Source organism: Anser cygnoides, chromosome 10 (assembly GCF_040182565.1).
Source record: "Anser cygnoides isolate HZ-2024a breed goose chromosome 10, Taihu_goose_T2T_genome, whole genome shotgun sequence".
NCBI lineage: Eukaryota > Metazoa > Chordata > Aves > Anseriformes > Anatidae > Anser > Anser cygnoides.
In genome coordinates, this window is record NC_089882.1 from 2,650,011 (window position 1) to 2,671,325 (window position 21,315).

General features: G+C 50.2%; 1 protein-coding gene across 2 annotated transcripts in view; it reads left to right on the forward strand.

The window, feature by feature from the left end:
* The window catches only part of PLXND1 (plexin D1), an 80,893-nt gene that overhangs the window by 38,611 nt on the left and 20,967 nt on the right, over window positions 1–21,315 (forward strand). For both annotated transcript variants that reach the window (XM_048069321.2, XM_067002829.1), the window contains 13 exons: window positions 694–845; window positions 1,117–1,216; window positions 4,555–4,694; window positions 5,466–5,633; window positions 8,458–8,548; window positions 8,849–9,124; window positions 10,041–10,190; window positions 13,647–13,761; window positions 14,835–14,942; window positions 15,644–15,756; window positions 17,008–17,115; window positions 18,234–18,364; window positions 19,042–19,240. In XM_048069321.2, coding sequence (XP_047925278.2) covers window positions 694–845; window positions 1,117–1,216; window positions 4,555–4,694; window positions 5,466–5,633; window positions 8,458–8,548; window positions 8,849–9,124; window positions 10,041–10,190; window positions 13,647–13,761; window positions 14,835–14,942; window positions 15,644–15,756; window positions 17,008–17,115; window positions 18,234–18,364; window positions 19,042–19,240 — 1,851 coding nt within the window. The remainder of the gene's footprint in view (window positions 1–693; window positions 846–1,116; window positions 1,217–4,554; window positions 4,695–5,465; window positions 5,634–8,457; window positions 8,549–8,848; window positions 9,125–10,040; window positions 10,191–13,646; window positions 13,762–14,834; window positions 14,943–15,643; window positions 15,757–17,007; window positions 17,116–18,233; window positions 18,365–19,041; window positions 19,241–21,315) is intronic.

Sequence of the window (21,315 nt, forward strand, 5' to 3'; positions counted from 1 at the left end):
ACACTATGTGGACGGGCTGCAGGATCCCCACTGTCTGCCTATTCCCTATTACGGGAGAGAGCTGCTCCCCCATGAGCCACTCCTTCCCCAATACATATCAAGTGTTATCTGCACCTTGCCAGAAAATAATGGAAGGAAACCACAGTTCAGGTTGCAGAGCGCCACAGCTCTGTTGCTATTTCCTTAGCAAATAGTAGATGGTAAATCTGAATCCTCTGGTATCTTGGCCATGCTCCAGGTCACAGAACCCCTTTTTTTTTGTTGTTTTTGTCCTGAAAGACCCTGCTCTGTTCAGGACAGCCCTTAAAAATGTGGTGGCAGGGCTGTCTCTTTCCAGTGCGCTGGCATCCTTCCTCTAGGTTTCCGCGTCGCTGGGTTTGTCTCTCGCCACCTCTGTTTGAAGCTGCTGTGTGGAGAGAAGGGATGATGTTTCACCCCAGATGTGCTTGCGGCTGGAGTAACCCCTGGCCAAGCCCCGGCACCAAAGCCAGCCCACGGCGTGACCCCTCGTTTACAAATCTGCAGCGCAGGGCCCCTGGTGCCAGGCATGCCGCAGGGCAGCCGTGGCATGAGCAGCAGGTCCTCCCTCGTGGGAGGCCAAGCGGGACCTCGACACAGGCACAGGGACAGCTCAGGGGCTGAAGCAAGAAGCTTCTGGTGGTTCGCCTCCAACCTCTCCCTTGGTGCCAGCAGATCGAGCCACTGCGCGGGCCGCTGGAGGGGGGCACCCTGCTGACCATCCGAGGGAGGAACCTGGGCCGCCGCTTCAGCGACATCCGCGGCGCTGTCAGGATAGGGAGCGTGCCCTGCGCGCCGCTGCCGCACAGATACGTCGTCTCTGAGGCGTGAGTGTGGGACAAGCTGGGGAGGGGATGGTGTGGGGTGGGATGGGACACGGTGGGCCCTTCACCCTCTCCAGCTGGCCGGCTCCTCACCAACTTTGGGAGGGCTTGGGGCACGGTGCACGAGGCATGGGGCAGGGCGGCAGCCGGGCTGGGAGCAGCCCCCGGCGCCTGCCAGGCCCCGTCTGCAGCCAGGGTTCTGCCTGGCTCTGCTGGGGCGAGGTGGCTTCTGCACCCGTGCCCGCCTGCGAACCCCCCTCCTTCTGGCCTGCAGGATCGTGTGCCAGACCGGAGAGGCTCCGGAGGTGTTTTCTGATGTGGTAACTGTTAACGTCAGCCGGGAAGGAAAGTCCAAGGAGAGATACTCCTACGTGGTGAGTGACTGCCTACTGGATGCTTCTTCGGTGACTCTCATGTTTATGTGCCTCATACCCCTTAAAAAAATCCTAGAGCCCTCAGGCCCCCCGTTGGCTTAGGAAAGAGGATCTATGAGAAAACTTGTCAGAGTCTTTGAAGAGCAGATGAAGTTTTCTCTTACCTTTAGCTACCTGAACAATGTCTAGCAAATGCAAGCTTGAGAGCGAGAAGCAGGATTGCAGCCAAGGTGTTATGGCACACAATTTGCATCAAGAAACCTAGCTTCCAGTCTCAACTCTTGAAATGTTTTCTCACTTATCCTACTTGTATTTCTGCTTCTCCTGCTATAAAAAGGAGTTCATTTTTCTTCCTCTTCTTTTGCTAAAGTGCCATTATGACCTGTGAGATTTTATGCGAATCGCAAAGTCTCTTCTTGCTATGTAAGTTATGTACCATGAACTCACACTGTTTAGAACTGATGGTTTTTGCTGCAGAGATTGTCTTAGTTTTTGCATGAGAATCCTGTGTAGGGATTAGACTTGAGCTAACCCCGTGTCATTATGAAAAGAAAAGCCCTTTATAGCTTTGCACTGTGCCATTGCACAGAGATGACTTCAGTCTCTGTAAACCTAAAAGAAATCCATGCAGCTCTTCTCTTTCCTACAAGCACCCTCATCTCTGGCTAGACGCTATTCACGAGTAGCCCCATGCATCCAGGGCCAACACAACAGGGTGGGTGCCGAGGGCATGCTGTTTACTTGGAGTCTTTGTGCTTATGCTGTTGCTTTTTCTGGAGAAGAATAGACTATACTGCAGTCTAGTGGCTTGAAAGAAGACTTGAACCCCAGGAAATGACATTCGATTCCTGGTAGCTATTGTGAAGAATTTAAGACAGGATCAATGAGCTCCATCCCCCCACCCTTGTAGCTGATTGCATGGTAGGTATTTAGGTTGACACAGGCACAGCCCTTCCAGTGTTCTGTAGCAGAGCCAAGGCTGGCAGCACCCATCAAGGAGGGACCTGGCGAGGGGAAGGGCATTGCCAGGGCTGGCTCAGCACTACTTCCTGGGAGGGTGTTTGCTTTGGTACCCATTCCCAGCTTCTAGTTCATGTTCACATCCAAAATATTTAAGAGGTCCTGCAGTGTGGAGTGGAACAAGGTAGAAATGGGGTATGACCCAGTACAGACCTTGGGTTTGGGATTTCTGGTGCATGAGTCATCAGGATGTGTGTGTTGCCTCCAGAAAAGGAGTCACATCACCTGCTGCAGGGCCAATTGTCCTGTTAACAAAGAGAAGGACCTGAAGAGTGGAAAAAGGCTCAACAGCTTCTTAGCATCCAAGGAAAAGCCCTCTCAGGAAACACCTGTAAAAACACCAGCACTAAAGAAAGTAAGAAAAGCAAAAGCCAGTCTCTGAATGTGAACCAAGTCTGTGCCAGCTCCTCGCAGGCTTATGGCAAAGGCTCCCCTTCCTGGGGAGCAGGGAGAGATGTTTCTGCTCAAGTGCCACAGCAGCAAGCTGTCTTGTGTCTGTTCATCTCAGCCTGGTCAGCCTTCTTCTCAGCAAAGCTTGAAAACAGATGAGATGATGCCTTGCTGTGTGAGCATGTTGGGGGAGTGAAGCTGCACCACGTGTAGCTGCTGTCACCTTCCACACTGGGACTTCCACACCGCTTGCAAATGAAGCAATGTTGTCAGATTTCTTGGTTCTCTTCTTAGATAAAATGATCTGAAAATAGAGTAGGCTCCATCACATAAGGCTGGTGTCAGTGAGACCTGAAAGTGAGCGTTAATATCAGTTAACCTGAAAAAGTTTATAAGACTTTTAGAACAGCCTTTGCAAAGAAGTACTGATCCTTCGTAGAATAACAAATATTGTTTGCGTGCAATGTTCATCGAAGTTGCTATTAGACATCTAGGAGAGACAGTTTGGCTGTAACTCCTGAGGAGAAGGGAGAAATGTGTTCCAGAGACTTTTCCAGGACATTATAGCAGGATATAGATAAGCTGAATTTGCCTAATAAGCTGAATTTGCAAAGGTTGCGATGGAAGCAATGAATGCGGGCAGTATACTGAGAGCAGTAGCCACTGGCTGTTGCTGAGGAGAAGAGCTGGAGGGCTTTGGGAACATGAATAATCCTCTCTGTTGCTGTTGTAACTGTGCTGTTGAATACATAGGTTAGTGGCCAAGGGCAGGAGACAGCTGCCTACAGACACTCAGAGAAATACAAATTAACAAACAAATCCTGTGGAAATGGGTAACAAACAGAAACAACAGAGAAAATGGCTGTGGAGGAATAAAAGCAGTATGAGTGTAGGACAAGGGCAAGGATAGCTATTAATAAGCATGTTTATGCAGCTGAGATTGACAGGGAGGCACATCAGCACCAGGCGGTGCGAAGCAGCTTACCCACGTGTACTTCAGCCAGCCTCTGGGTGATTTTGTTCTCTGCAGCTGCAGGAGGATGGGCCATAGCAGTGGGCAGGCTGCAGCCACGCTCTGCATCTCTGCAGGTCTGGTGCCTCCAGGGTTCTGTGGTGTTTGACAGGGAATTACCAAGTCCTTTATGGAAGGGTCTTGAAGCAATTATTTGCTATGCCTTCAGTGTTCTATCCAAAATGGAGCAGGAAGGTTGCCCAGAAGACTCTCTTGGGGTGCTCTGTGTAGCGACATGAGGGCTCAGCGCTGTGTTAGTCATCAGAGCCTCAGGCTCATGAATCTCAGGGAGATTTCCAGGGGCTGCAAATGCAGATAACATACATGGTGATTTCTGCTGAAAATGGTGAGAGACTAAGTAACTTCCCCCTTAGTTCCTGTTGCCTCAAGAGACTGGAGTTTGAAGCTTCCTTAAGAAGGAGTTTGATATTCAATTATCTAGACCCAGGTGTCTGTTTTCACAGATCTCAAGGCCATCATCCAGCAGGGCTTTAGCATTAGCTTTGCATTCAGGAGGAAATGGATGTGGAAGGACAGAAATGGTGGGAGTTGTAATGAATGAGAAATTTCCCACCCTGATGGATCTTGAGTTGCTGCCTCCCAGCTCTGGACTCTGCGTTGGAAATCTCAAGGGATTGGTGGCATCCTGGGCTCCAGTTTGCACTCGTGTCATTTATAGCCAGAATTTAGGGACTGTTGAGAGTCACAGAGTTTATATGCAGTCTCACTCCTCAGCACTTGTGCCTCTCCCCTTGCTCTGAAACCAAGCCAGCAAAAGCTTTTGCCGTGTTAGTGTTTGAAAACCTCACAATGCTGGATACTTAAATTTACTGCGGCAATTCCCATGTGCACTCTGGAGTACCTGATTTTGAATTTACCAGGCTAGAAAACAATTAAGTTCTCCCTCTATTTTTAGCTTCCTGTGGTGCAGTCCATAGCTCCCCTGAACGGCCCAAAGGCTGGAGGAACCAGAGTGACCATCAGAGGCAGCAGGCTGGACGTTGGCTCTGAGCTCCGCGTCCTTGTCAACGGCTCCAGGCAGTGCACGGACCTCAGGTGGGGATGGCTCTGCGGGCTGGCGCTCGGACCTCGCTGTTGTCAGCTAGTGATAAGAGCTGGAGCGTTAGACAGATGATGTTGTCCCCAGCAGAGCCGGGTGGTGGGTGGTGGGTGGTGGGCACTGCATGCGGCTGCTGGCCTTGGAGCTAGCGCAGCATCCCGACCAGCCCCTTGCCTGCCGCCCTCTCCATCCCAGCACCCCACCAGCCCCGTGTCCGTGGGGCGGAGGCGCAGAGCTGCGGTGCAGCTGCTGGCAGTGGGGTGGGGCGAGCGTCCCTGGCAAAGCGCCTGTGTTGGTGTTGCTGCGACGTGGTGGCTGTGGCCAGCAGCAAAGTGGTTCTCATGCCGGATTCACAGTGGTGCTGGGCCCCTCGGGTGGTTTGGGATCGGGATTGAAACCCTGGGAGTGAAGCAGACACAGGCTCTGTTCCCATGTCTGCTGGAGGTAGAAGGCACCTGCCCAGCCGGGGTCCTGCTTCTGCCACAGCCCTCCGGTGGGAAGACAACCCTCCTCATACAGGCTCCTGTGCTGCCCGTGTGGAGAAGTAGGAGCCTGCCCTTTTCTGTTGACTATATGGGAAATCAGTCTGGCAGCCTGGGATAGTGTATGATTAGAATTGTTCGTTTGTGGGTAATATAACTGGTGGGCAGTTGGCATGTGACTCGACACTCCGTGCCTGTCTGCCGACCGCCTCGCTTCCAGGGGAGCTCAGGTCGGTGGTGCCTGGCTCCCCCGCGCTGCAGCATGCCCTGCCTTCCCCTGTGCAGCCGCAATGACAGCACCATCACCTGCACCATGCCATCTGCCGAGCTCACCACGGCTGTGAGAGTCTGCGTCCAGTTCGAGAACAGGTCTTGTGCCAGCTACAACATCACGTTCAAGTATGAGAAGAACCCGATTATAACCGACATCAACCCCAAAAAGAGCCAGATCAGGTGAGATCTCCCCTCCAGCAGAGGCAGCCAAATTTGCCATTGGTGTCCATCCTTTCGTGGCTCTTGTTGAAATCAGCCTCTTAATTTTGCTGGATGCAAATGTGAACATTGCGGTCTCATCAAAGTGCAGAGCTAAGTGGAGTATCCTGATGTGGCCCACTGCAGGCAATGTGAGCTCTCTCTGTGTTTCAAGCCACCCAGACACAGAGCAGCTTCTGAGCAAACCCCATGTCCAGAGCCCCAGCAGTATTAAAATGCAGCCAGGAGGCAGGGTGTGCAATCTGGGCCCTGTGGCGTGCTGTTCAGCATCACAACTTCCATTTCAGAGCAAGCTCCCGTCTGCATCTGCCTGCAAAGGAGAGGGTTGGCTCCAGGCTGGGAGGAGGGTCTTGCAGGCAGAAAGGGGTTTTCTCAGCCCTGGGGCCTGACCCATTGCCTCGCAGGCAGGTATGAAAGGGGCACTGCAGGGCACCCAGCTCTGGAGTAGAAGAGGTCTCTTGCACCAAGGCTGGCTGTAGCTCATTTCAGTGCATATGGGACATGGAAAAAATCAGCCTTGATAACTGTACTGTCTGCACCTGGTAGGTGCTTTAGGGAGTTTCAGATGGGGGCTGTATGAGACCCCAAAGATTTTTCTTGGCAATAAAACTGCTGAAGGGTAGCTGAGATTTGCTATTATGGTGTTCAGCATTCCCCGAGGCCACCATATTTCATTTTTAAAGCGTGTTGCTTTTAATTTCACATTTCTCCATGGAGCTCTCAGGCTGCTGTTCCTTTGGTGAAATCCCACCTTCCTCAGCTGTGGAGCCTGGCAAACCTAAGGCTGACCAAGAAATCTGAGAATCCAGCGCTGGTGCCTCCAGGACAGCAGTGAAGGCAGCACGCTCAGGGCGCGAGCATGCAGCAGACTCCAATGATCTGCTCCCCTTGGAGCAAAGCTGTGTCTCGGCATTCCCAAACGCAGAGCCAAAGATGCAGGCTGTGGGAAAGTTAATAACAAGGCACAGCCGTGACTCAGCCAACCTCAGCTCCCAGCCGGCTTGCAAACTATGCTGAGTGGCAAGAGCTGTATCTAAACACAGAGACAGTGGAAGAATGTCACTGCCCACAGTCAAAAGGGAAACCACCAGGGTATTTCTCCATCACCTTAGTCTGCTTTCTTAGTATTTACATCAGTCTCCAAATTTCAGACCACTGAGAGACAGCAGCCTCTCTCTTCAGACTGCCTGGTCACTGATGTGTTCTGACTGCTCTGTTGTGTTGCTGGGGCACTGACTCTGAAAGGTCAATAGCTGTGTAAAAATGCAGCTGGATCTGATTTATATTAGATTTATCTTAAGATTGCTAAAATGATCTGTGCAAGCAAAGTTTAAAACAGAACAGAAGTTGTAAACTAGTTTGCAGGTGTGACGGGCACTTAGAAACTTAGGTCTACATGGTAGTATCTACAGCACTGGAAGAGATTTCTTAGGGCCTTGGACCCAAACTCACTGAATATAGTGTGTTCTTGAGATAATAGGGTCTGTAAGTCCTGGCTGTTCCCTGACAGATACTTCAAATGTTGAGCATGATACCGAGAAAGGGGAAGGTAAATTCAGGGGATAGCTTGTTGTGGCTTAACCTGGCAGGCAGCACAGCACCACACTTTCCCGCTCAGTTTGCTCACTTCACTGCAGCAGGATGGGGGAGGGAATCAGAAAAAAAAAGTTAAAACTCAGGGGCTGAGATAATGACGGTTTAATAGGACAGAAAAGAAGGAATAAAATAGTAATAATAATAATATACAAAACAAGTGATGCACAATGCAATCGCTCACCACCTGCTGACCAGTGCCCAGCCAGTCCCCGAGCCCCCCTGCCAGCTCCCCCAGTCTGTAGTTCAGCATGGTGCGGAACATCCCTCTGGCCAGTTTGGGTGAGCTGTCCTGGCTCTGCCCCCTCCCAGCTTTCGTGCACCCCCAGCCTCCTTGCTGGCAAGGCAGTACGAGAAGCTGAAAAGTCCTTGACTTAGTGCAAGCACTCTTCTGCAACAACTAAACCATCAGTGTGTTATCTGCATTATTCTCATCCTAAATCCCAAACACAGCAACATGCCAGTTACTGTGAAGAAAATTAACTCTATCCCAGCTGAAACCAGGATACTTCTGCTGTCCAGAGCAGAAGAGCTGTTGCTTGCTCTCCACCCCTTGTTTTGCCTAGCAGTCTTGTATGTAGCAAGCCCTTTTGTTACCGTCACTAATTGGCTACACGTTGAGGCCCATATTTCACATTCCCCAGGCAGCAGAACCAAAACACAAAACAATTTTCACATTTTGATCTAAATCAGAAGTGACTGGGAGATGCAGAAGCCATGTCAACCTCACAGGGGTCTCTTCTCTCCCCAGGACTTAGAGTTCTTTGTGGGTCACTGTGGGGCAGGGACAGGGAATATCCCCTTGCTCTTTGCCATGTCAGAGGTTAACCTCTTACACCACTGGTGGCCCGGGCAATGTGCTTGTACCCTGGGCACGCAGAGGCAGGCTGCTCCTCTGGGCAAAGGGAGCAAAGGGAACAGTGTGCTGCAGGAAGAGATCGCCCCTTTCCATGAGGACAGCTGCTCCTCCTTCCTTCCCTTCTACCTCAGCAGCAGCGTAGATGCTTGTGGCAAGTAAGAGGAGGTCTTTGACTGTTGGGTTACATTTTCTGCTCACACAGCTGGGAGACATCCGTGGGAGAATGACAGGAGGTGAGACCCAGCCCTTGTGCCTCGATGCTGTGTGCTGGCATCAAGGCATCAAGAGCAACTCTTCTGCAATCACCCTCTCTTTTTTCCCTTGTCTTCAAAGCGGGGGCAGGATCATCACCCTGGAAGGAAGAGGCTTTGCGCTCGTCCAGAACGTGTCCATGGTGGTCCGTGGCATTGGCAGAGAGCAAACGGTGGGTGCCCTGCTCTATGTCACCCAGTAACTGGGAGCAGGGATGCATGCCCTGTGCCCAGCGACATTTGGGGTATGAAGATGAGCCTTAGTCCGTGCTGCAGATTGGGCTGGGAGCAAGGATGAAAATGTTATGATCCTTAGCCCAGCAGAGTGACAGGCCTAATTTATGCCCACGCAGTAATCATTGTTATCAACCATGTCCTTGGTGCTATCAGTGTGCTTGATGCTGAGCGGTGCCTGGGTGGGTGAGGGCACTCAGGATGCCTTTTTTGATGGATGTATTCTCACGTGCTTTCAGAGCTGTAAGGTTCACACTGACACTGTGATCACCTGCCCCTCTCCTGCTGCCTCCAACATCACTGCGGGGAGTAAACCTGCACCCGTCGATTTCTATCTCAATGGTCGCCTCTACACGGACGACCGCCCAGCTCTGGATGAGGAGATGTACCCAGAGGAGGCCCTGCACATCAGCAAGTTCAGCCTGGAGTACTATGCTGACCCCCAGTTCTTCACAGCCAAGAAGGAGAAGTGGATCAAGCACCACCCTGGCGAGCCCTTGACACTGGTTATACACGTAAGGGAGTGGTATTTACAGCTCTGCTTCTTCAGTGGCGTTGCTGTCCCTCACCGGGAAGCTTTTCAGCCTAATGGAGGACTAGTACAGTGTCTGTCCACAGCCCCAGTAAAGGTGGTAGATGAGGGTGGGAGAGGCAGGAGTTGTGCATAGGCAGGCAGCTCATGCTTAGCCTGCCGCGCCTGCCTCCTGTTCACCAGGAGATGCAGCCTGTCCGGCGATGCTCTTTGAGGCATCACAACAGAGAGCTGTGCTTGAAGGATGTAATAGCAAGCAGCTAAATAAAATGCCAGATACGTGAAAAAGAACAATAATGTACTGGCGTGAAATCAGGCAGGTACTCCAGAAGGTCCTGACAATAGATATTTATTCCTGCAGAAGCAAGTCATGCATTCTTCTGTTTTGGCTGCTGCTATCAGCTCAGTTAACAAGGAAGTCGGGGTACAGCAATTCAGAGTGGCTTGTACAATGTGCAGCACTAATTCAAAGGCCATTGTTCACTGCAGGATATCCTCACTGGTTGCAACGTGCTTCAGAAGCACACTCCCCCTTTCTCAGGCCCTGCAGTCACATCCCCTCGCTGTCTCCTGTGTTGTACATCCTTCCCCCTCCCAGGTGGATGCTCAGATCCTTATCTGCAGAGCTCAGCCAGGGTAGATCAAAGGCAGATTTTCCCAGGTTCCGAGAGGGGCTTGCTCGTCCCATGCACCATGCTGAGTGTGGAATGGGAAACAGGAAAATGGGGAATGGCTTAGTTCTGGGTTTCCTATGGAGTGCTGGAAAAATGTTCTCGGAGAGGGAGAGTGTTCCCAAGCCTGAAAAACAGCAGGGAATACAGAATGAAAAGCAGGAAAACCCACTGCAATTCCAACTGCTACTCTGGAGATTGTCATCCTGATTTTATTTTTGTCTTTAGAAAGAGCCTGACAACCTGGGCCTGGAAAGCAATGAGTACCAAGTGAAAATTGGTCTTATCTCATGCGAAATCCAGATTGTTTCAGACAAAGTCATTCACTGCTCTGTAAACGAGTCCCTGAGCACCTCGGAAAGACAGCTACCAGTGACGGTAAGTGCCAGAAGCCTTCAGGCTGCGCTTGCTAGGCAGAAGGGGTTGGTGCTGCATGCCCTGCATGCCAGGGAGTCGGTCGTGAAGTCGCGGCTGGACAGAGCCGCTCACAGGCGGCCTGGCAGAAAGCCGCATGGACGGAAGGATGGACAAAACACGCTGTGCTTGCAGGTGTCTCAAGGCTTCCTTGTGTGGTGGGATGTAGGGCATGCTGAAGCTGCCCCAGGTCATGGAGGAGGGCTGCCATGCTCCCAGCCATTGGTCACGGGCAGTTGAACATTGAATTAATTTTGCTGTAATTTGTGAGCAGGAGATCTTCTCAGCTCTTGTAAGGCACTGTAAAATCCCACGCATGTGATTTTTTGTCACTTGCAGTAATTTTCTTTCTGGCCCTTGTGAGATGAGTTTGGGGTTTTCCACACAGTTTTCAGTCATCAGGCCTCCTATTGCCAGCAGAAGAGCTACAAGCGGAGATGAAGACCTGAACCTTACTGCTCTGCAACAAACCACTGGAGATGGGTGCCTGTGGTGAGCATGGGAGTACCCAGGCCTGGGTAGTTTCAGGGTTCTTCCCAGGGTCACCGTTACGTCACTGCAGAGAGCTTGGTATTCAGGACTGTCATTTGTCTTTAAGTGTCTGCAAAACTCCCAAAACCTTGTTACGGTCTTTTTTCCATAGAGGGCTTGACTTCCTGCTGTTCTTTCCCTCAGTTTCTCTCATTTCGTATGCAGCCCACTGCCATACAGGGATGTGGTTACAGCTCTTCATACTTGGAGAGGAAATGCCTCCATCTCCATGGTCTGGGAACTTGCATCCTCTCTCTCAGCTGAGGTTGTCCCTTTGATGGGTTAATATCAAGTGGGCAGAAGCTCATGGTGTGGGCAGGGGGAGGACGAGTGCAGAGGGATTTGGGGCAACTGTGGACTTGCACTGCCCAGAAGGTGAGCACAATGATGTAGCACCAGCTCACTGGTGAGGTTATCCAGCGTGCTGGTTGTGGTCTGTTGCATGTGAAATTCTGTTGCAAACTGGAAACATGGAAATGCAGAAGTAGCAGGATTTCCTAAGACATTTGAATGGAAATTTTAAATAGGGTAATTTTGGCTTTTAGTGAGAACTGAGAAACAGAGAAATCCCCTTGGGGAACAAAGGGAATTTATGAGTTTGCTAGTTTGGGGTTTGACGTAAATCATTCAGGGTAATGCCCCAGTAGATCCTTAGGAAGCAGGAGAATGATACCCAGCACTGAAGTATTGCATAGCTATTAAGTGTACCAACAGTGAGAGTGCAGCTAAATAATCAGCTTGCATTCATCTCTGTGTGCACTTACTAAACCTTCATGTGTGGTTTGAGTTATTGCCTGCTGGCCATTTCATAGGCAACAGCTGCCTTTATAACATACTTTTAATAGCTTTGGTAGCACGGGGCCAGATTTGCTCAATGGTTCCTACCTGATCTGCATCGCTGGCAGTTATCGGAGCCTGCAGAAGTCCCACCGGCTCACTGGCTGATGCAAATTCTTCTGGTGAGCTGAAATGCCTGCTGTGACTGCCCAGACTTTGTTGTAGAGCTCACATCTGCAGTGAGGGAAAACAGCCCTTCAGAGCATGTCCTGCTGTTGATCTCTGTTCCAGCCATGGTCCTGAGGGTGCCCGTTCCGTGGCCGTGCTCTTGGGCCATGACAGCGCCCACAGGTCGCACGGGCAGCAGGAGCTGCGTGGGGTGAAGCAGTGGTGCTGAGGAGGGGGCTTGTGCTTCAGGGGCTGCTGGGCAGCTCTCCTGGAGGGTGCTGGTGGGATGGGGCTCAGTTCCGGGCTGGCTTAGTCCTGGTGCTGCTTGTGTCAGTGTCCTGCCTGGCGCTGGCTGCCCCCACTGCGGCCTGGCCCATCTCTGCACCCACCCTGTGGTGGCCACAGGAAGTGTTGCCATTTAACGTTCAGCCTAATTAATTCCACTTACAAAAATTGTATTGAATAGACTGTCCAAATAAACAAGGGAAGGTTGCTGAGGCCTTCAACCCCTTTTTTTGTTCATTACCAAACCATTTAGACACAAACAGCAAGCATGGGATTTCTCCTCTGGCAAACATGAAAGGCTGAGTTATTGGAAATAAATGGCTCTAAAGGTAGGCAGGACTTGCCATGCTGCAGCGTTTCAGATGAAACAAGTGAAACCCTCGAGGCTGGGGTGCCGTGCACAGAACCTGCAGGCACTCGTGGCTCCATCTCACCCCAGCGCCTGGGCCCTGCCTGGGCATCGAGCGCAGCGTGGCGGCAGCACCCTCGCAAGGGCCGTCCTTTCTCCATCGCCTGCGCAGGGACCGGCACCCTGTCTCACGCCATGGATGTGGTGGGATGCCCTGCCTGTGGCACTGCATGGGCTGGGGTGCTGAGAGCTGTCTGCAGTGTAACCACAATGTACACCTTTCGTGGAGATGCTCCGTGACACAGATGTAGCTGTAAGATCATTCCATCTCTTCCCTACTTTCTCCTCCCTTCTTTCAATATTTTGTTCAAGTTTCTCTCACTTCCCATTTCTTTAGGGAAGTGAAACACATTTCCAGAAGCGAAAGATATGTAGTATCATGAGTTTTCCTTATCAGATGATGCTGTTGAACCCTTTCATCCCAGAAGTGTAGAGAACCTTTTATAAACAGCGCTGAGAAAACTTGCCAACCTGCCTGTGATGTGTGCTGGCCTCTTCCTTTATGGTGGTCAGGAGACCAGCGCCCTGAGCTTGAGCAGTTTGTGCTTGGTGCCACAAGCAGTGTGGATTGGGAGCAGAGCCAGCTCCTCCTGACGTTCAGTCCACTGCTTTAACCACAAGATCATTACTTGTCTCTGGTCGCATTATTATTTATTTTTGTTCCCTTACTTTATTTGTATTTCAAAAACTTTCAAGTTTCTTTACTCTCCTTTTCCTGAGCAGCAGCCGTTCTGCTTTTGGAGGAGAAAGGAGAGTGCAGCTGGGACTAAAAGGCTGTTCTGAGGCATAACAAAGTTGGATGATTAGTGAAAGTGATTTTCTAGTAACAGTATTATGGCAAGTACCGTATGCTACCGTCAGTTCTCTAGGACAGGGTTGCCTTGTGCTCTGGGCTGGGTATGGTGGGGCTGTGATGTGAGATGGAGCCTGCAGCTCTGCCCTCAAAGCCCTGCAGTGGCACTGTGAGGGGCACAGAGCCACAGCCTGCTGTGGGTCAGCCTTGGCTTTCCACCAGGGCTTACAGGAAAAGACTTGGGCTGCTTTGACACACACACAATCCCCATGGGCTGGCAGTGAAAGGCACAACCTGGCCTCCCTGAGAAGCCCAGTGGGCTGAGCCAGCAGGGCCAGCGTGTCCTTGGGTGAAGGTCTGCTGAGCGCTGCCCTGGGCCCTTCCTTGCTTGACCTCTGAGCCCTTTGGTAACGTGCTGCTCAGCTCTTGCTTCTCCTTCCTCCTTGTCCCTCTCCAGATCCAAGTTGGAAAGTTCAACTACACAATTGCAATGCTGCACCTCGGGGGAGGAGAGACTGCAATCATCGTCTCCATTGTCATCTGCAGCATCTTGCTGGTTCTCTCTGTCGTAGGTAAGGGAACAGGATGATGTGTTTCCAGGCTATGTTGAGATTTTTTCTCTGTGCACGTGCAGAGGTGGAGATTGCTTGCTCATATGTTAGGAAACCTCTAAGTGCTGCAATTGAGCAGCATCTGAAACTGGTCTGGATGCAGCCAGTAGCCATTCTTCTTTGTGTGGGACCAAGCCAGCACCCAGGATCAAAGCTTCCTGCAGTGTGGAGCTTTTGCTGGGTGAATCCTTAGTTTAACGCTTTTACTTGAGGCTGTGGTGTTTATAAATAACTTTACTCTTTTTCCCCAAACACTTCTTAATAGTATTGAGTAGCTACTATAACACAAAATAAAGAAGGGTGTGAGAAACTGATCTTGGACTCTTACCAGCATGAATAGGACTCACTCACAGTCATGGCTGTCACAGAGCAGAGGTCCATCTGACCCATCAGTAACAGACAGCGGCAGATGCCTGACAAAGAGTATAAAAAACAGAGCAAGCAGCCTTAGCTGCAGATCTAGAGCGGACATAACAGTCTGCTAACCTCACTGGAAGCTGCACAGTGCACCTGTGTCCTTTGGCTAGGGTATTTTTTCATCATGTGCCCAGAATAACTGTGCAGTCAGAAACCCATCATTTCACAGCAAATGAGGTGTTTCTAATAGGGATTTGATTTGTTTTTAATAAAAGTTACAATGCACACTACTTATTAAATGCACTACTAGTCATTACAAACATATTTCTGAAGGTACGGGAAGAATGTCAGACATGAACACTGTAATACAGGTAGTAAACCTCCTAAAATCAATATTCATTAATGAGCTGGACTACATTAATATGCAATTGATCTGAATATAGACAGCCCAGAAATAAATTGAAGATGTCTGTGACAGCATGATCATTAAAGTCCAGCTGGTTTTACTTATTTACAGATAATTGACAGCTGCCTAATCAGTACCAGTTTTGTTATATGTGTTAAACCAACACTGAGTTTAGCTTTCTGCACCCACGTTAACAGAGGACCACTCTGGTCCAGCTTCAGCTGCTGTTAGCACCCTAGTCCAAGAGGCTTGTTCCTTTCCTCTCTTCCAGCTCTCTTTGTGTTTTGCACGAAGAGCCGCAGAGCAGAGCGCTACTGGCAGAAAACCCTGCTCCAGATGGAGGAGATGGAGTCACAGATCCGGGAGGAAATTCGCAAAGGTAAGTCGCCATGCTTGGGCACCATGGAGGAGCCAGGACTGGGAGGGAGATGTCAGAATAGCAGGGTTGAAGACATTCGCCTTCTTTGTAGAAATTTATAGAATTACTTATAGAAGAGTTTCTGTCATTGCCTTTGTGCTTCAGCAGGATTTGTGAATGAGGCTTAGTGGCTGGAAGTGTGGCTCTGCCCCTGTCTTGCTGCCTGACTTGGGCAAGCCACTTATCTCCAGTGCCACTGATTTCCCTGTCTCAGGGTTAGTGGCTCTCAGCCACATTGGAGGGTTGCTTGCAGGTCACACAAATCTTTAGTGTGCTTTATGATTAGGTACAACAAAACCGGCAACACGTTCCTGCTAGAGCAATGTGAGAAGTAAGGCAAGCGTCTGCATTTGCTGTCCACTAAGTACATGCTTCTGCCATGAGCACTGAAATCCTTCTGCAGAAGCAGACTTCAGGGCTGGTCTCCAGAAGGCAGGGGAAATTTTTTCTCTGTGTGTGCTGCAGGGTGTGATGTATAGCACTGACAGGTAAACCCTGAAAGTAATCTGCTCCACAAGAAAACCCTGCTTCAGCCCACTCAAGGGAGAAGGCTCAAGAAGGCAGAAGAGACAAGCAATGCATTTCAGTGCCAGCCTGCCTGCTCTCTGTCTCGGCTGGTAGATTATCAGCACTCTTACCATCTGCGGGTCTCTTTGCCTAAGGTTTTGCTGAGCTGCAGACAGACATGACAGACCTGACCAAGGAGCTGAACCGCAGCCAAGGGATCCCGTTCCTAGAGTACAAGCACTTTGTCACTCGGACCTTCTTTCCCAAGGTAAGGCAATACCACATTTCACAGGCACCTAATCACACCCAATTTCTTCCTAACCAGAACAGGGCTCTGCTCTCCCTCTGCCAGAGTTATTACAGTGTAACAAAATCATTCCACTGTCAAATATGCAGTTGTCATGTATTTCAGCCCTAATTATTATCAAAAGTGGAGCCACAGCTCCCAGGGTGTGAAGTAAGGTCAGACTTGCTCAGCACATGACCGGAGCCTGGCGGAGCTAGAAGGCAGACGAGGCATGGGTCTGGGAGTTGTGCTAGCTCACCGGTTTGGTGCCACTGGATGCCCTCCTCTGGAAGCAGCATCTCTCACATGAGGAGACAGTGCTGGGGACACCCCTTTGTTCCCAGTGGCTCCAGTTTTACCCTGCTGTCTGTTGAGAGGAAGCTGAAGGGCGTCTCCCGTCAGTGCTCAGGGAAAGGTGGCTTTTTGTTCCACACAGCTTGCCACCGAGAATTTCCAGCTGCGCTGCCAGTTCTCAGAGCTCATTAGATGTCTCTGTCTCTCCTTCTGGCTCCTCTCCGCCAGTGACTGGGCTTACAGTGCCCCCAGTAAGATGCCCCTTGGGCATGCAGGCTGGGTCTGTCTACCCACAGCCCTCCTCCAGGCAGCACCAGACGTGACAATGCCGTAATTCCCATCACCAGCTGCTCTGCCGCATTGCTGTGTGCTGCTAACCGCTGCTGTATTTCACCCCTGAGGCTGGTGCGTTTCGGTGGTGAGGAGTGAGAGGATGATTTATGACTGCAGAGTGTTTCATTAGTAGTTATTACTCAGGTTTTTAAGTTATCCAGTCTCTATACATCTAGGCACACTAGACTCTCTAAGATTCAGGCTGCTATATGAATGTTAGAGATTTAAACGTTTTTCCCATCTGTTTCAAAAGTTACATATGTTAAGACATCCAGTACTTCTCTATTTTGACTTACTCTCCTATTATGCTTTCTCTTCTGGGATTTTCTAGCTGTCACATAAGTCTATTTGCAGTCTCCCTACCCTAACAGCCTTGTGTCTGCTCAGACATCTGCCTCCCCCCCACTCCTGTGGTGTTTGCTCATTCAAGAGGCTCTTGCAAAGTGTTTAAAGGCTTCGTAAACCATTCCAATGCATTTCTTCATAATGGGTGGTCTTCAGTGCCGATGACATTTCTCTCCACCTCATTCCCTTGTGGTGTGTGGCACATGAGGAGGTCTCTGGCCTGGCTCAGCTGCCCTCTGCTAATGCTGTGTTTGGTTGCAGTGTTCCTCGCTGTATGAGGAGTGCTACATTCTGCCTTCCCAGCAGCTCAGCTCCCAGGTGGGGTCCCAGGTCCAAGAAACTCATCCGCTCCTGGTGGGGGAATGGAAAGTGAGTAACCCACTAACAAAACAAATGTTCTTGAGTGTTTGCTAACCATACTCACATGTGTTGACAGTACCATGCATTTTCTTGTGGTGTGTGGAAAATGCTCGATCACTCAAAACAATTAACACATATCGGCACCGGATCAGCTTTTACTGATTGGAGAAGATAGATCTGTGAAATTCTGCTCTCACATGAAGAAGCTCTGCCCGAAGATCCTCCCCAGCTTCACTGTGGGCTTTCTTCCCAGGTGTACCATATTGTATGTCACTTCAGTTCTGTACACAGTTCATCATAAATGAAATTAGTCCCACGTGGGGACTCAGTAAAAGCCGTTATCCCATAGCTGGGTTTTGTGTGAACAAGAAATCATGAACTGAAGAATCAGAGTGTCTTTAGGTTGGAAGGGATATCTGCTTAAAGCAGCTCCAACTAGATCAGGTTGCTGAGGGCCTTGTCCAGCTGATTGTGAAATATCTTCAAGGATGGAAATCCCACTGCCCCTTGGGGCTCCTGTTTCAGTGCCGGATGGCCTTAAAGGTGAAAACTTTCTTCGTAATATGTAATCAATGTCCCGTGCTCTATCTGGTGTCCCTCGCCTCTCATCCTATCACTGTACCTACAGACAAGAGCATGGCTCTGTCTTATTTACCCTCCCATGGTGCAGCTGAAGGCCATAGTAAGTTATCCCCTTCACCACCTCTTCTTAAGGCTGAATAGCCTCAGGTCTCTCTGCCTCTCCTTGTACACTGTGTGCAACCGTCCCCTAATTGTTTTGGCAGCCCTCTGATGCACTTGCTTTTTTTTTTTTTTGTCAATGTCCATCTCAAAGGGAGGGGGCAAAACTGGGTACACTACTCCAGATGGTCTCACAAGTGCTGAACAGAGAGGAACAGTCACTGCCACTGGCCTGGTGGCCATGCTGCTTCTGATGCAGCCCAGGATGCAGTTGTGCCTTCACCACAGAAGCATGCTGTTGGCTAGTATAAGCAGAGGGAGTACAGGGCTCTCAGGACAGTACCTCTCTGCTCAGCAGGGACATCCTTGCAGTCAGGTAGGATGAAGGCTGGGAGAAAACAACAAGCAGTGTTTTTCTTACACTGTTTTCTAATTTTTCCCCTTAGATCCCTGAAAACTGCAGACCCAATATGGAAGAGGGAATATCACTGTTCTCCACCTTGCTCAACAACAAGCACTTTCTCATTGTTTTTGTCCATGCTCTTGAGCAACAGAAGGACTTTGCTGTTAGAGACAGGTATGAGCTTCAAAAGACCATATGAAGAGCGACACAGGCAGCCAGCCTGTCTGAAGGGGGTATTCATGCCCTGCAGGAGTCTGGTGCTAGAGCCTTAGTAGCCTTGAGTGCTGCCTCATGGTCTCTGCTCTGAAAGGTGGCTGTATGGCTCCTGCTTTGCCCCAAGAGGTTGCTGAGGAGGGAGCTGTTGAGCATGTCACCTGTCCTACATGAACATTTTCTGTAGACCTGTGGCTTTTAGCCGCTGATCATTTAGGCTAAATTTGAACCAAAGACCTGGCAGCTGGGCAAGACAGATTGATCCCTAAACCATAAGTGATCCGGCCCCTGTCTAGAGACATGCATTTCACCTGAAGGTTGACTTACACTGGCATCCCACTTTTCTATTAGAAATGAATGGCCATAAACCTTCTCCATTACCCTGAAGAGCACCAAAAGGTGCAATGTGTGACCTGCTTGTGCAGTGTTTGTGTCCCTGAACAGTTGGCTTACTAGTAAGAGTGTGCAGGCTGACCTGAGGTCCTGCAGCGTTGAAAGAGGCTTTGAAGTTTAACACCATTGAGAGAGCTCATGAAAATTATCAGAAACACTGCCTTTGCGCTATTTTATGTTAATGATAGTTGTCAACTTAGTCTTCTTGTGTCAGTGCTTAAGTCATACACAATTCTGTTCTTCAGGTGTAACTTGGCCTCTCTGCTTACTATTGCGCTGCATGGGAAACTGGAATATTACACCAGCATCATGAAGGACCTCCTGGTGGATCTAATTGATGCTTCAGCTTCCAAAAATCCCAAGCTGATGCTGAGGAGAACTGAATCTGTAGTGGAGAAGATGCTCACCAACTGGATGTCCATCTGCATGTACAGCTATCTCAGAGTAAGATAAACAGATCAGTACTGTTGTAGGTGCAGGTTTGGCATTGCATGCAGGGGTAGCAAGGGACATGTCAGCTGAGGACCTAAATACTTGCCAGTTTTGCCAGTTGCCGTGTCACTAATGGTTGACAAACTCCAACAGATTGAAAGGTTCAAGTGTGAAAAAGCAACTGTGAGTTCGGTTGCTTCTCCATTTCTGCCTGGTAATTTGTTGTGATCAGACTTCATGGCAGGCTTCCTGGTGTGGCCTGCCTTTTGTAAGGCCAGAGCACTAGCTAGCATTTGTTACCATGCTTGAGAAGAGATTCATAGGGGAATTGAAAAATAACCACAATGGCTCGAGGTTTTGGGAACAGTTCCAATTATTTGTTGTTTTCCCTGCCCGGCTCACATAGCCTTACTGCTGGTTGCCAGCTAGTTCAGTATTTTGTCTCTAGTGCAAGAGCCCAGGAGGGGATCGCGGCGCAGGGGCAGGAAGGCTGCTGAGCTGCCAGTGCCCACTTGTGTGTGGTGTTCCTCGCTCTGGACATGTCCTTGTGGTTCCACGCTGCCCAGACGAGTCTTAGCAGGAGATGGGGGATGTCTGTCCCAGAAGCCTGACTATCTTCCTACAGTAACCAAAAAGGAATATATTTGGCATCTCAGAGCATCTCCATCTGCTCAGTGCTTTATCTCCAATGCTTGCCAGTTCTGGTTGGAATTTCCCAGAAGAATTGAGCAATAACATAATTGATTCCACAGCAGCTAATTGGAGGACACCCCATTATATTCACAGGGGAAAGCCTAGAAAAGGCCTTTTGAAAAATCTCTTTTGCAAAGTGTTTGCTATAGCCACAGAAGCAATACCTCATTGTCTTTGTACATATCATGTCTTCTGAACCCAGATGATGATCACTTTTTCTTCTAAATCTTGTGGCTTTGTAGTTCTTAATCTTTCATTTTAGCTCGCATAATTATGCACCATAATGAAAGAAAAGTCACGGGAATGAAAAGGGATGGCTGTGCTGATGGAGCATGGCTTTCCAGCCTGTCAGAGAAGAAAAGAGTGAATTAGTGAATTTTTTTTAATCTTTAGTTTTTGTGCCTGTAGTTTAACCATTGGGGAGAAAAAGTGCTGATCTCTCCTTTTGGAGAGTGGAGCCCACATGTGAGGCATCTGATCCAGCTCCAGTTCTGCTAAAAATGGACATTGTGCAAGAAGGCTTTCTCAGGGGAAAAAAAAAATAAAGAGGGAAGAAAGTCAAGTCTTATCACGTGGGCCTGAGGAAGCGGGCACGTTACAGAGCTAATTCATGGTGACGCAGCTCCCGAGCGCCTGTGCCACCACTCCCGCGGCACCTGGCGGGGAGGTGGCCCCAGCAGCAGGCCTCTCTGGGTGCCCGCCGCAGGGCCGGGGCCGGGGCTGCCCATGCAGAACGACACTGGTGCCCGCCGTCAGCTGAAGCCGCCCGGCCGCCTGCCTGCCACGGGCCTCAGGGTGGCATGGGCAGGCTGTCGGTGCAGTGCAGCCAGGGCCAGGTTGGTGGCATGCCACGGGCCGTGCTGCTGGGCTCGCTTGCCCGTGTCCAGCCTGCTCTGGCTGGAGCTAGTGCCTAGTGCTGGGCTCTGCGCCCCTCCTCGCTTTGTGTGCTCAGCCTGATGCTACAGCAGTCAGGACCATTGCTGCACCCCCTGGCGCAGCCTGTTCCCCATTTCTGAATGGCAAACGTTCACCGTAAGAGAGTGCGGTGAAGATTTGATTTCCAAGAGGCTTGTCCATCATGGGCTCCGCAGTGGAGGTGGGGGGCACAACTGGAGGAAAAGCTGCTGCCTGCTGACATGGGAAGAAGGGGATGGATGAGACAGAAATGTCTGGAGAGGCTTCTGTCCCTCCCTGGACGAGAGGGCTGCAAACAGACACGAGCCGCTGCTGTGCACAGGGATGGAGAGGTCCCAGCCCAGGGCCAGCAGCCTGAGCAGAGCCAGAGCCTTCCCTGCTGCAAAACCAAGTGTGGAGCCTCTGAAGCACCTCCCTGCATGAGCTGCTTTTAGCTCAAGAAAGCTATTTAAATATTAGTGATAGTCAAACACTCCCAT